Source organism: Salvia hispanica, chromosome 6 (assembly GCF_029641045.1).
Source record: "Salvia hispanica isolate PSC_SH4W2 chromosome 6, Shi_PSC_v1, whole genome shotgun sequence".
Taxonomy (NCBI): Eukaryota; Viridiplantae; Streptophyta; class Magnoliopsida; order Lamiales; family Lamiaceae; genus Salvia; species Salvia hispanica.
The window spans coordinates 6,426,640-6,439,989 of NC_142697.1; the positions used below are offsets into that span (position 1 = coordinate 6,426,640).

General features: G+C 45.0%; 2 protein-coding genes across 2 annotated transcripts; both read right to left on the minus strand.

Moving 5' to 3' along the window:
* Positions 1–1,886: 1,886 nt before the first annotated feature.
* LOC148923131 (uncharacterized) lies at positions 1,887–2,384 on the minus strand. The gene has a single exon (XM_089061400.1). The coding sequence runs from the start codon at positions 2,382–2,384 to the stop codon at positions 1,887–1,889; it is 498 nt and encodes a 165-aa protein (XP_088917526.1).
* Positions 2,385–2,423: 39 nt separating this feature from the next.
* Positions 2,424–3,326, minus strand: LOC148923132 (uncharacterized). The gene has a single exon (XM_089061401.1). It carries the CDS (start codon positions 3,324–3,326, stop codon positions 2,424–2,426), a length of 903 nt encoding a protein of 300 aa, XP_088917527.1.
* Between the last annotated feature and the right edge of the window lie 10,024 nt (positions 3,327–13,350).

Consider the following 13,350-nt stretch of genomic DNA (forward strand, 5'->3'; position numbering starts at 1 on the left):
ATTCTCTTGGCCCAAATTTCCATTCTTGCCGGGACGGGGTCGGTATGCCGGAGAGGATATCCCACTCCCCCGAACCAGGGGTCAAAGGCTTCCCAAACTTTCGACGCACCTTCTCCCCGGATGAACAAGTGGGCAAGAGTTTCAATCTTCGGGGACACCATGCAGCACACGCACTTTGAGGCAAGAGAAATCCTTCTCCATTGGAGTTTTGCGTCCACCGGGATCCGGTTAGATATCAGCCTCCAAGTAAAGATGGACATAGAATTTGTGATCCCCTTATGCCAGATATCCTTCAGCCCGGGGATCTCCGGCCTCCGTGAGCGAAGAAGGTTCCACGCCGAAGATAGTGTGAAGTTTCCATTTTTAGAGAGCGTCCATCTTGGTTGATCCGTCTCCCCCTGGAGAATGGGGATATCAAGAATTTGTTCGATGGTCCGAAGGGGCATACCGGCTTGATAATGGAGGAGCTGGAGTTTAGCGGGACACCAGGTTCCATTCTCCCAATAATCTGTGACCCGTGTAAGGGGGGGCCCCTATCATCGAGGCTCACCTCCCGCAACGGTGAATCTTTTAACCAAATATCATCCCAGAAAAGGCATGATCCGTCACCTAGAACCCAACGAACAAACGGATGTGCCTGGGGCCAGGCCCGCGTGAGCCTTCTCCATGTCGGGCTATAATTGCTCGGGGTACGCGATGAGAGGGGGGATTCTTTGGAGCAATACTTCCGAAGCAAGTATTCAGCCCAGAGAGTGTTCTTTTGCCGAAGTCTCCACCACAGTTTAGCGCTGAAGGCGCTAAGGACCTCCTTGAACCTGCGGATCCCGAGGCCCCCTTCAGAGGTCGGGAGACAAATTTGTTCCCAGCTGATCCAATGAGTTTTTTTACAATCTGCCGAGGAGCCCCAGAAGAACCTTGCGAGCATCTGTTCAAGTTGTTTGATTATACCTTTCGTAGGCTCGATTGATTGAAAGATGTGAATTGGGGTAGCCTCCAAAGTGCTTTTGATCAAGGTGAGGCGTCCCCCAAAGGAGAGGTACCGGTGACCCCAACCACTGATTCTTTTTGCAATTTTGTCACGAAGGAAGAGGAACATATCCGTCCGCTTGATGCCTCGGTAAACAGGGACCCCTAGGTAAATAAAAGGGAAGGAGCCTCTGGAGAATCCCCCCGTTTCCTCAATTCCCGCCGCCCAATCGGAATGTCCAGGAGCGATAAAGAAACTGCTTTTTTGGAGATTAATCTGTTGTCCCGACACAACCATATATTCATCGAGGCAATTTCTCAATCGTTGGATAGAAGCGCTGGCTGCCTGCGAGAAGATAAGAATATCGTCGGCATATGCGAGGTGGCTAATCTCCGGACACGGTCGGCCGGCTTTAAAGACCATGTCCTTGTTCCCGAGGATAAGTCTATCAAGGGATCTTGAGAGGTAGTCCGCTGCAATAACAAAGAGAGCCGGGGAGATGGGGTCTCCTTGTCGAAGCCCCCTTGTTGATTTGAAGAAGCCGGAGGGGGATCCGTTAACCAGGATCGAAAACCAGCAAGAACCCACACATCGGCTAATCATGCTGATCCACTCTTCCGGGAAACCCATTTGACCGAGAATCTTGAGTAGAAAAGGCCATTGCACTCTGTCATATGCTTTGGCCATATCCAGTTTGAGTGCCAGGTTCGGGGAGGGGTTACACCGGGGGAGCTCGTGGAACATCTCTTGAGCCAGAAGTACGTTGTCACTAAGCAATCTCCCCTTAACAAATCCGCTTTGATTAGGAGCGATGATCAGCGGGAGGAGGGGGGAAAGCCGAGCCATGAGAATTTTAGTAATAATCTTGTTCATGACATTGCAGAGGCTGATTGGTCTATAATCTGTCCATGCATCCGGATTAATCTTCTTGGGGATGAGCACGATGGTTGTTTGCAGTGATGCTTCTAGGCATGAAGGCTCCGTTGAAAAATTGTATTACTGCCTCCGTCACGTCATGCCCAACAATGTCCCAGCAACTGTGGTAAAAGGCCGCCGTGAAGCCATCCGGGCCTGAGGTGCTGTCGGCCGAAATGCAAAAGGCGGCTTCCCTCACTTCAGCAGGATTAGGCGGGGAGATTAGGGCGTTCCGATCAATGTCCTCAGGGTGTCTCTTGATAAGATTAGGATCTGGCTCGGTGAGGGGTGAGTCCGGAGGGGCGAGGAGATTTTGATAGAAAACAACCGCCGAGTTCCGGATCTCGTCTGCCTTCGAAATAGTTCTGTCTCCGCATCGGATGGCGTGAATCCTAGCCTTGATTCTCTTCTGTTTCACCCAGCTTTGGTGAAACTTAGTGTTCCTATGGCCATGCGCTAGCCATCGAACCGCAGCTTTCTGCCTCCAAAAGTCCTCCTCCATCTTTAGAAGTAGGATATATTCTGCGACAAGCCTATTAGTTCAAGTTCTGTTGTTGCCGGAGGGATCATCTTCGTAGTCCGCTTGGGCGTTTGCGATGTTCTCTTCCATCCTTTGGAGATTGGAGAAGATGTTTCCAAAGGTATCTTTGTTCCATTTCTTAAGAATGAGCTTGATCCTTTTGATTTTAATTCCTAGACGGAGAATGCCAGAGGCACCAGTACTTTGGCTCCAAGAATCGCGGACTAGTTGATGGAAGGCCGGATGACGGATCCACATGTTCTGGAAGCGGAAGGGGTTTCCTTCTCCTCGAGGTTCATCAGTAAGGTTGCAGCGCATGAGAAGAGGCCCGTGATCCGAGCAGATTCTGGGGAGGTGGGTGACGCGTGTGGAAGCAAAGGTAGAAGCCCAGGATTCTCCCACCAACATGCGATCCAGCCTTTCGAATAAGTTGTTCTTGGCCCAAGTGTATCTCTGACCATCGAAGCCCGGATCGATTAACCGACAGTCTTCGATTGTCTCCGCGAGGTCGACCATTTCTCTTTGCCTGTTTGTATCACTCCCGGCCCTCTCTGATGTATGTAGGATGGTATTAAAATCACCACCTACCAACCATGGTACGCCCTCCATGGGGTCAGCAAGGTTCCTCAGTTTATTCCAGAGGGGATACCTCCCTTCCATCGAACATTTGCCGTAGACGACCGAAATATAGATAGGTCGTGGCATCCAGCCTGCAATGAATTTCCCGTGTAGCACTTGATCTGTATCATCTTCTATCTCAAAGGACGAATCTTGGTGTGCAAAAATCCAAATTTTCCCATTGACATTATTTCCAACAAAGGTCAGCCCCAAAGCTCGCGAAAAGAAGTCCGGGTCCGGGCTCGTGAGGGGATCAATGATGGCCAAAAAAGAGACTTTATGAGTGATTAGCAACCCCTCGAACATTACAAATCAAAAGGTTTAATGACATTTGGGGGGGGTGGTGTACCTGGGGGTCGGCTAACTTCCCCTGTCTCCTGCCCTTGGTGAACAATCATCGAGTCCCTTGGAGGCCCCTCCCTCGGTTGACGAGTTGACATGCTCAGATCTCCATCTCCATCCACTTCGTCCTCGTATGCCTCTGTGTCGAAGGTCCCATCCTCCATGAGTTTATAATATTTATTTGTGCTGAGGATGTTCGAGTTTGGAGAAGTTTCTTCCCTAGAGAAGCCGCTTCCTCTATGTTCCTCCTCATTGTCACGCCTGGGCGGAGAGTATGAATGGGCCTTGTTCATGTGATGTAACCTCTGTTCTGGGTTTCCATTGCCTACTCGTCCTGAGGAGCGGTTGTTCCTTCTCGGGGAAGGAGAGTCTGCCTTCCCCACACGGTCTCGCCTCCTGCCTTGAAGTTGAAATCCATCTTCCAGTTCCTTAGAGTGAGGCTGCTCCCCATAGACATCCGGGAGGGGTGGCAGTGCCATAAACTCATGGCTGGAGTTGCTCGTCGTAGCTTGAGCCTCTAGTTCCATTTGGGGGTTCGGTTGGTGGTATTTTCTTGCCCATTCCTGTCTTCCTTTGGTTTGAGTCAGTTGAGCCCCGCTATCCTTGCCATAACCCGCTTCCTTACCTTTGTTCTTGAGATCACTGTTGGGAAGTACGCTCCAAGGCTGATTCTTTTTCCATCCAGATGCGTAGCAGTTAGCATTTTTATGGCCGACATGTCTACAATCAGAACAGTATGAGGGGAGCTTATCCCAAACCACCTTGAGAACTATCTCGTTCCCTCCCATTTCAATAACCACTTCCTCCGTTGGGGCTTTTGTGATGTCAATTTCAATGCATAGTCGGGCGAAGGAGAGTCTCGTTTTATCGGCCGTGGCTTGATCAATTTGGATTGGATTTCCAAGAAGCTGCCCAATTGCAAAGAGAGCCGAGGTATCGAACAAGTGGAGTGGAAGGGCTATCAGGTTGCACCAAATAGCTGCAATGGGCGATTCATGGAACAGATCGAAATTCCATGTCCACTTAAATACCCTCATTGGGGTATGTCCGACGAACCACATCGGCGTTCCTTTCGGCCCGTTTAGCAGCTTCGCATAATCTTGGATGTCATCAAGTTGGATCAAAATGTGTTTTGCATTGATATACTTCCACGTGTAGCTGCATGTGAGCTTGAAACTCTCCAGGGCCCGCTGGATTTGGAGGGATGATGGGATCGCTTGAGAGAATTTCCCCACGATGGCGTGGCCCATGTTCTCGGCAAGTTCATGAGTTTCTTCTGCTGAGAAATGAATTGCTGGCCTGTTGTTGTTGAGAGAGATCGATCCCATCTTCTTAACCACGTTTGGGTCAAAGGATTTCGAGCCCTTAGACGGACAAGAGCTCCGAAGGATTTCGGCTGCCGTTCTAGGCATTGGGTTGTTGACATGGGTGGGGATTGTAGCTGCGACCTTCTTTTAAACTCCCGTCCTTCGTCGGAAGAATTCGTGTAGGTACTGGCCCGCCGCATGGGGATCTGTTGGGGCCCGCCCCTTCATGCGAGCTTGGGATACATAGGGGGTGAGGGGGAGCTGAGGGGCTTCCCAGCTCGAAGTTCTGGCATAGAGACTTTGTTCTTCCTCGAGTGAGAGGGGGGAAGTCTTCTGGCAGAAACAGGAAGTTGAGAGTCGGAGCGGAGAGGGTGTCGGAGGGCTGCCACGGTACTCTCGTGATGCAGGGGTTGCTCTGTTTTTCCAGGAGAGGCAGGGGATTCGCCGCACCAAGTGGCTGGGCCATGTAGGAGTCAAGGCTCTCGGCTCGACTGGGATCAGCAACCCAGAGGAGGGAATCCAAGTTTTGAAGTTTGAGGGTTGTGTCAGCCGAAGAAGGGCCAGGTAGAGCCGGGGATGTGCAGTGGCCTTGGGGACCCGGCTGGGTATTTTGAGTAAATTCTGGGGTGGGAAAGGTGACAATAGCTCCTGGGTGAGATGTTTCCCCTTTAAAAAAAACCACCATTTGGGTAGACCGGGGTGGGACCTCCTTGCCTGAGGGGACATCACCGGCCGGCGACGCAGGTGGCGAAGTCAGAGTGCCCACCGGCAGCTGCTCGACAGTCTGGTTGTCTTCTTGAATATCTGCTACCTCCGTGCCAGCTGGGCAGAGGTGGTCCTTTTTGGAACTATCCAAGCTATGGTTGACCGAACTAGCCGTTACTTCCATATATGGAAAAAGGTTGGTGGGGCTTTCACAACTAGAATTTGTATCTTTCCTAATAAGGTCAACTGGGTCAGCAGGCTGTACCGGCGGCCCCTCAGAGCCTGCCGAAGGTATGGAGGCATCAAGTTCCGTCGCCACTTCTGGAAGAGAGCTGGCCAGTTGAATGAGCGCCTGCACCGGTGATTTCCCGGAGGGGTTATCGGTGCCTTGCGCCTCACACTTAGTCTCCTTGGGGACTGCTATATGCATCGTCTTAACAGCTGTGGCCTCTTCAATCTGAGGGGGGGGGAACCTCCGGTAGAACAGGGGGAGGCTCAAGAGGTTTTGTGCGAATTTCCGAGACGGGGAAGACATTGACCATGTCGGCCACCTCCGACAAATCTGAGAGCAGATTGCGTCTGTTCCGAGACTCTCCGCTCCGTTCCTCAATGGTATCAAGGTGTGCAGACTTCTTGAAAGCTTGCTTAAGTTCCGGCGACGGGGAGAAAGAAAATCTCTTCCGTCCGCCCTCTTTGAAGAGAGGCTTAGGGGTCGATTTCCTATTATTGGACCGTTTGAAAATTCCTTCTTTTTTGGCCGGAGTCGCATCGGCTCCAGAGATAGTAGCGGCTCGGAAAACAACCGGGGAGGGAGCGCCACCACCGTCATCAGGTTCTTCCATGGATAGCCGGGGGTAGAGCTCAGCACCGGCAAGGGTTCCTGGTTCGGTCTTTTGGAAGGGAGAGGGGGCTTCGGTGTCAACCCCGGGGGAAGGGGAAAAACTGGTGGCGGGAGCTTAGATTAAGGGGTAAGGGAGAAGGAGAGGAATTGGGGGTGGCATCAAGGAGGGACAGGAGAGGAAAAACTGGTCGGTCTGCTCGCCGAACCATTGCAATCGGCGAGCGCCCTTTCGGCGAGAGCTGGCCGATTCCCGGGTGCTGGCCAATGCGCTCGCCGATCCGCTCGCCGCCATTGTAGGCTGGCGATCGGCGGGCGATTGGCCAGCGCATTTTATTTTATTTATTTTTAATTAAATTTTCGAAACACTATATATACGCGATTTTCACGTCATTTTCATTCACACCACTTGTTTTAACGAGTTTTCTCTCTCTCTTAATTTCTGTACAAGAGCAACAACGCGAAGGGATAACAACAACGAGTCTACTTTAGCGACGAGCGGGACTCAAACTCCCACTGTACCCGTGGGAGCTGGATGGGGGCCAATGGGCGGGTACTACAACATGTACCCTTGGCAGCAGATGATGCCCGGGATGGCAGCCGGGGGGATGTAGATGATGCCGCAGGGCGGCGGGCAGGGGGTACCGGGGATGCAACCTGGTATGTAGATGATGCCCAGTTGGGGAGCCGGGATGTAGATGATGTCGGGGTGGCAGGCGGGGGTGCAGCCTGTGATGCAGGGGACACCCGGGGGGGGGACAATGTCTATCGCCCCAGTCTTGATTTTTTGACTGCGTCTTCCCACACATCGACCCAGTGGAGACTCAATTCACTGGAGATGAGACTTTCTCGTTGTTGGAACAAGTCGATCGATATGATGCCACTCCCAGGGATACAGGGGGAGTCGGTCAGGGGCGGGGGCAGGGTCGGGGTGCTCCAAAGAAGAAGAAGGGCAAAAAGGTGGTCGACGAGTCATCGCAGCCGGCTAATGACGGCTGCCCGGCACGGAGGAAGTGGACGGATGATGAGAACGTCGCGCTGTCCAAGGCTTGGGTGTCTGTTTGCGATGATCCCCTCATTTCGAACAATCAGAGGATCGTCAACATGTGGGCTAAAATTGCAGCAGCCTACAAGAGGAATTGACCGCATGGGAAGGCATACAGCGGGGAGGAGTGCCGGAAGGGGTGTGAGCGAATCAGGGCTGCGGTCTCCCGATTTGCGGGCTTGTACACCAACGCCTTCCGCATGAAGACCAGTGGCCAAACTGACGAGGACTGCAGGAGGATAACGGAGAAAGCCTTCCCCGTGCCGGGGCTGTATAAGGAATTCACCTACTGGAACTGCTATCTGGTGCATATGGATTCCGAGTTCCGGGCGGGTGTCAATGCTGGCTGGCCGAAGAAGCAGCGGTTGAACTATGCCGGTGATTACAGCGGTAGCAGCGGCGGTTCCTACGGTCCTAGAGGATGTTCAAGAGTTTTCGTCCCCTCCATCCTATACTCGGCGCACTCGTCCGGTTGGTCAAAGCGAGAGGAGTCGCCCAGGATCCTAGGAGGTCCAGCCGGCATCCCCCCTGCTGGCAAGTCGCCAGCCGAGCTCGCCTTCTACGCGCGTCAACAAACGCATAAACAGATGCACAAGATCTTAGCTGAATGGAGGGAGGCAACCGGCCCCATGGAGAAGAGGTTTCTTCACTCAATGCTCGAGAGTATGTGGGTCGATTTGGATTCCGCCGCGGCACAGTTGGGGGGATCAGACGCGGGCTCAGATGCCGCAGATTTGGGGGTCCCGGGGGGTGGCAAGGACGGCGGCGACGGCGACGAGGAGTAGAGTGCGGTGGGGGCTCGTGTGTGGAATCCCGGGTTTTTTTATTATGTAACTCTTTTTAGTTAATGTACTTTTTTTATATAAATAAAATTAATGAATTTTCCCGTATATGTGTCGTAAATTTAATTCCCTATGTTGTGTTTAATTCCGTAAATTTTTAGTTGTTTTTTTAATTTTTTTTGATGTGGCTAGCCTTGTCCAGTTGCTTGTCCTGATGATGTGGCAGGAGGAATTTTAGTGCTGATGATGTGGCAGGAGGGGTTTGTGGCTAGCCTATGGCTGGCCTATTGCCATTGTGGATGCTCTAAGGATTCTAACGAGATCTCACTTGCATATTTTCCGATGTCAAAATTTGAAAAAAAATTCTCTACTTTACATATTTTTCAAAAGCAACTTAATGTCAATGTAGCCATCATAATATGTCAATATAATACATATGCAATGTCAATACTAAATTGTGTCGACATATTCAATGAATAGTATTGATATGTTTAATGCACTATGGTGGCGTTCGGTTGCCATGACTAATTATCATGAGACTATCCATATAGGATTAAGTTGTGGGATTATTTTAGTTGGAGGGGGGAGGCTATGACTAATTATCATGAGACTATCCATCTAGGATTAAGTTGTGGGGGTCAATTTTATGAACCAAACATGATACATATTTAATCATGAGATTTAGTCTTGTTAACCAAACACCCACTATATTAATATGTTTTCTTATCTTTTTAAATTTAAATAATAATAAAACGAAATTACACATGACGATTTATAGACCGCTAGATTTTTAAAAATCTTATGATTCTAAATTAGTTGTAGTCCGTTATTAAAGGTTGACTAAGCAATTAGTCACTCCTATATGGATGAGGTATATATTAATTTGAAATCTTATGCAAGATATAACTCATTTGAGTATACTCCTATTCATTATATATGTATTCTTGGAAAATTTGGAACCACAAATTTGTGTGTAAGTTTGCAATACAAATAAGATAAACATCACCTCAGTTTACCAAAATAGATAATCACAGAAAAGCTAATACATTACAAACCCGTTCACTTTGTCTTTTTTTAAAACCATCATATATTTAACTGGACAAGAATTAAAGAAGGGTGGCCCACCAAGTGGTATTTATTACTCTCTGTTCGGTAACTATGATTGCAAGTAAAAAAATGTCCAGCTCTCCCTTTTTACACGAGTGGACAAAAATATCCTTGAATTGTTAAATTTTGGGGTGATTTTGACTTTTGGAGGGATAAATTAGTCTTTTGCACCACCAATTCTTGATCAATAGTCCACTCCAGATTTGAATACCACCATTTTGTTCTGTTTTAATTCATGAGAATTGTTGAATGAATAGTGAGGGCCGGACCCCATATCTTGGGCCTGGCAGAAATGAATCATGCATATTGAACACATGATTTTGCAAAGAAATAATCCCAAAACATGGCATATCATAGCATATCGAGGAAATTGAACAGCTCTTAAAGATATTACTCCCTCTGTCCCGCTTAAGATGACACGTTTTTCTTTTTAGTTTGTCCCAATGAAGATGGCACATTTCATTTTTTGGAAACTTTCTCTCTCCAATTAACACACTCTACCACTTTTTTCCACCCCTATTAAAATATTCACCTTTCTTTCTCTCTCTATTTTAATACTTCCACCCACTTTTTCTCACTCCAATTAAACACATTAACCAATTACTCCTAAAACCTCGTGCCGGCTAAGGAATGTGTCATCTTAGCCGGGACGGAGGGAGTAGTAAACAAAGTAGGAGGTTCCGAAAGGGGAGAGGCGCGGGTAATACATTACACACATTAGCAATATTAGTAAAGAAACTATTTCGGATTAGACTGGAGGGTTGCTGCCGGACGGGGAGGGCTCTCGGTCTATACGGATTCGAGTAGAGGGGCGCTACCGGTCGGGAAGGGGAGGAGAAGAGGGCCGGTAGGGCGTAGATAGATCTGTACAAGTATGCTGGTGACCACCGCTGTCTTGTGCATCCACTCTACCATTTATTTTTAATCGGCTAAATTCTTCTTTATGTATCATTCCACGAAAAAATAACATCCTATTATCAAAGAAAGGGGGATCCATGACGCAAACTTCCTAGAACCTTCAAAAAAAGGTCCATCGATGTCCTTAAGAGTTAATTGTAGCTTGGATCTCCGACAGTGTTTAGATAGTAACCATACGAATGATAAACCATCATAATAGAGTTGCTAAGAAATTGCAATGGATTCTCATTCTTCGATCGGTAATGAATTTCTTATTCAAAAATTATTTTCAAGTCATTTGGTTCTTACATTTTGTATTTGATGCAGACAACACCCCAGGCGAGGTATTTGAGCTTCATGTTTGCTTCGATCCCGATAATAAAGAGAAAATCTTTCAGAAGTTTATATATGAAAGTGAACAGAGTAGGGAGCTATCTTTTATAGAGATAGCATAATTAAATTTTAGAATGACTTGAAATTCGCACAGTGCTTACGAATCGAGCTTAGAAATCGAAGTCATAGCAACACCGTCACAATGTCTCCAATCATACAAGTATTATCCCTCGCCGGCTGAACTACATTTATAAAATCTAGTATTTTTTGTTGCGAACATTATTCAGCAAACCTATATATCGACAGGGTTGCGGCATAAATAATGTCGACCATAGCAAAAACTAAACAACTAGCTTCAAAATTAAAGGTGATATACATAAGTCTGAATTATATGTAATAAAGAAATACAATATATGAACAAAATAAATAAATAAATACAATATATGAGCAAAAACTAAACAACTAGCTCCAAAATTAAAGGTGATACATAAGTCTGAATTATATGTAATAAATAAATACGATATATGAACAAAATAAATAAATAAATACCAGTTCGGCCTTGATCTCATACTTCCATCATCAGACCAAGTTTATCATACGAAGTCAAATGATAATAATTGATGCAGTTCCAACAGTAAACATCGGTGACGTCGAAAATGAGTCGAAAACGTTGTCACTATGACTTGAAATTCGCACGATGCTTGTGAATCTAGCTTAGAAGTCGAAGTCATAGTAACATCGTCGCAATGTTTAATGATGGATTTTAGCCATCTGACATCATTTAGGGCGCGAAAAAGACAATTTATTGTATTTTGGATTTATTTTTAATTTCCTAAAGTTTAGAATGACTTTAAATTTGTACGGTGCTTGCGACTCGAGCTTAGAAATCAAAGTCATAGCAACATCGTCGCAATGGCTATCTCTATAAGAGATTGCTCCGTACTCTGTTTACTTTTATAACTTTGATAATAAAAAACATTAGAGTAGTATGACACATCCATATATAGTATTCTCTGTTCCAAGAAAGATGACTCTTTCTTTGGTAAGAGAGAGAATAAAGTAGAGATAAACGTGTTTTCATTTTTAGTAATGAGTCATCTTAGTTGAGATAAAATAAATAAAGAAAGTAGATCATCTTCAGTTGGACGGAGGGAGTACTAGATAATTGAATAAGAGAAGAATCTGATACATCGTCTACTTCTATATTATTGGTAAAATTCCAGCCGATAGTGAACTATCACCTAATTCCTTTGGTCCCCAATGACCTTATTTGACGTGCGCATATTTTAATGAATTGTTTAAAATTCTAAAGTAAAATAGATGAAAAAAATTAGTAAAATATGGATCATGCTTTAACATATTAGTTTTATAATAAAAAATGACTAATATGAGTGAGTGGAATGTAGGGTATATTTATCAAAAGTAGTAAAAGTGAAATACTCCCTCCGTCCATAATAAGAGTCACGTTTTGCCATGTTGGTCCGTCCTACAATAAAAGTCACATTTCACTTTTATCATAAATGATAAGTAGGACCTACATTTCACTAACTTACTTCACTAATAAAACCAATATAAAAAAATGAACTTCATATTTCGCTAATTTTTTTAACCAACTATTCTTTACATTTTTTAAAACTCGTGTCCACACCAAATGTGATTCCAATTGTGGGACAGTGGGAGTAGAATATTTATTAGAAGCCATCCAATTATCCAAATAAGAAATCTGAGATATTTAAAGGGACCGGAGGGAGTATAAGACCGATATAATGATAAGTTAAAATTTTGCTCAAATTTTTTATGAAATCACTCTTTGATACTTGACAAATCTGAACTTATTTGGATCAATGTATGTGTATATTGCATCTTCTTTCACTCAACAGCACGGGAAGGGATCCCCTGTTGTGTTTAAAATACAGCAGGCCCTGCGCTGTGCTCAAAACGCAGAAAAAAACAAACGAAACACAGTTGCAAATCTTTTCATTTCTTTATATGATAATATGTAGTAATTTTTTATTGTAAAATGGAGTAGTTTTTTATTCAGGCTAATTTTTGGATATCATCACCGAACTTTGAGGGATATAATTTTATTCAATTGGAAATCATTATATAAAATATCTTTTACTCCCTTCGTCCTACTTTAGGAATCCCGGTTGAGTTTGGTACGGGTATTAAAAAATGTAAAAGAAAGTTGGTGAAAAAAGATAGTGGAATGTGGGTCCTATTTTTTTATATTAGTTTTATAATAAAATATGAGTAGAAAAAGGTTAGTAGAATGTGAAGCCTAATACCATTTATGGAATATTTCAACCGAGACTCCTAAAGTGGGACACCCAAAAATGGTAAACCGGGACTCCTAAAGTGGAATGTAGGGAGTAATATTTAATGAATGAATAGAAAGTGTTTCAGAAAACAAAATAAAAATGTTTTAAAAGAAAAAAGTGTTTCAGAAAATGCAATATAAGCATAAAATCAAATCATTATTAGAATTACAATTATTTTAAGTTAGCGTCAATTGAATTTTATACTCACTATAATACTTTGAAATATAACGTGCATATATTAAAAGGTATCATTGTTAAGCAGCGTTTCATTTGATTTTTGCTGCGTTTTGAGCACAACAGGGCCTACTGTGTTTTTAAACACAGCAGGGGATCCCTTCCCCAAAAGCACTCATAAGCTTGAACTCTTTCCGTTTCTTAAAATTTATTAAGTGTTGATTGAGCACGGATTTTAAGAAATATAATAGAAAGTGAGTTGAAAAATCATAAGTCCTACTTGTATATAGTTTTATACTGTAGTAAAATATAAATGAAAATGAGTTAGTGGAATATGAGGTCCACTACTAAAAAATAGTAAAAATAGACCACATTGTCATTTCTGAATATCCCTTAACAATAGAGCAATTCTATTTAAGAAAACTTTTTTCTCTCGAGAGTCTCATTCTCCACTAACAATACTCCAATCACTTTTATCT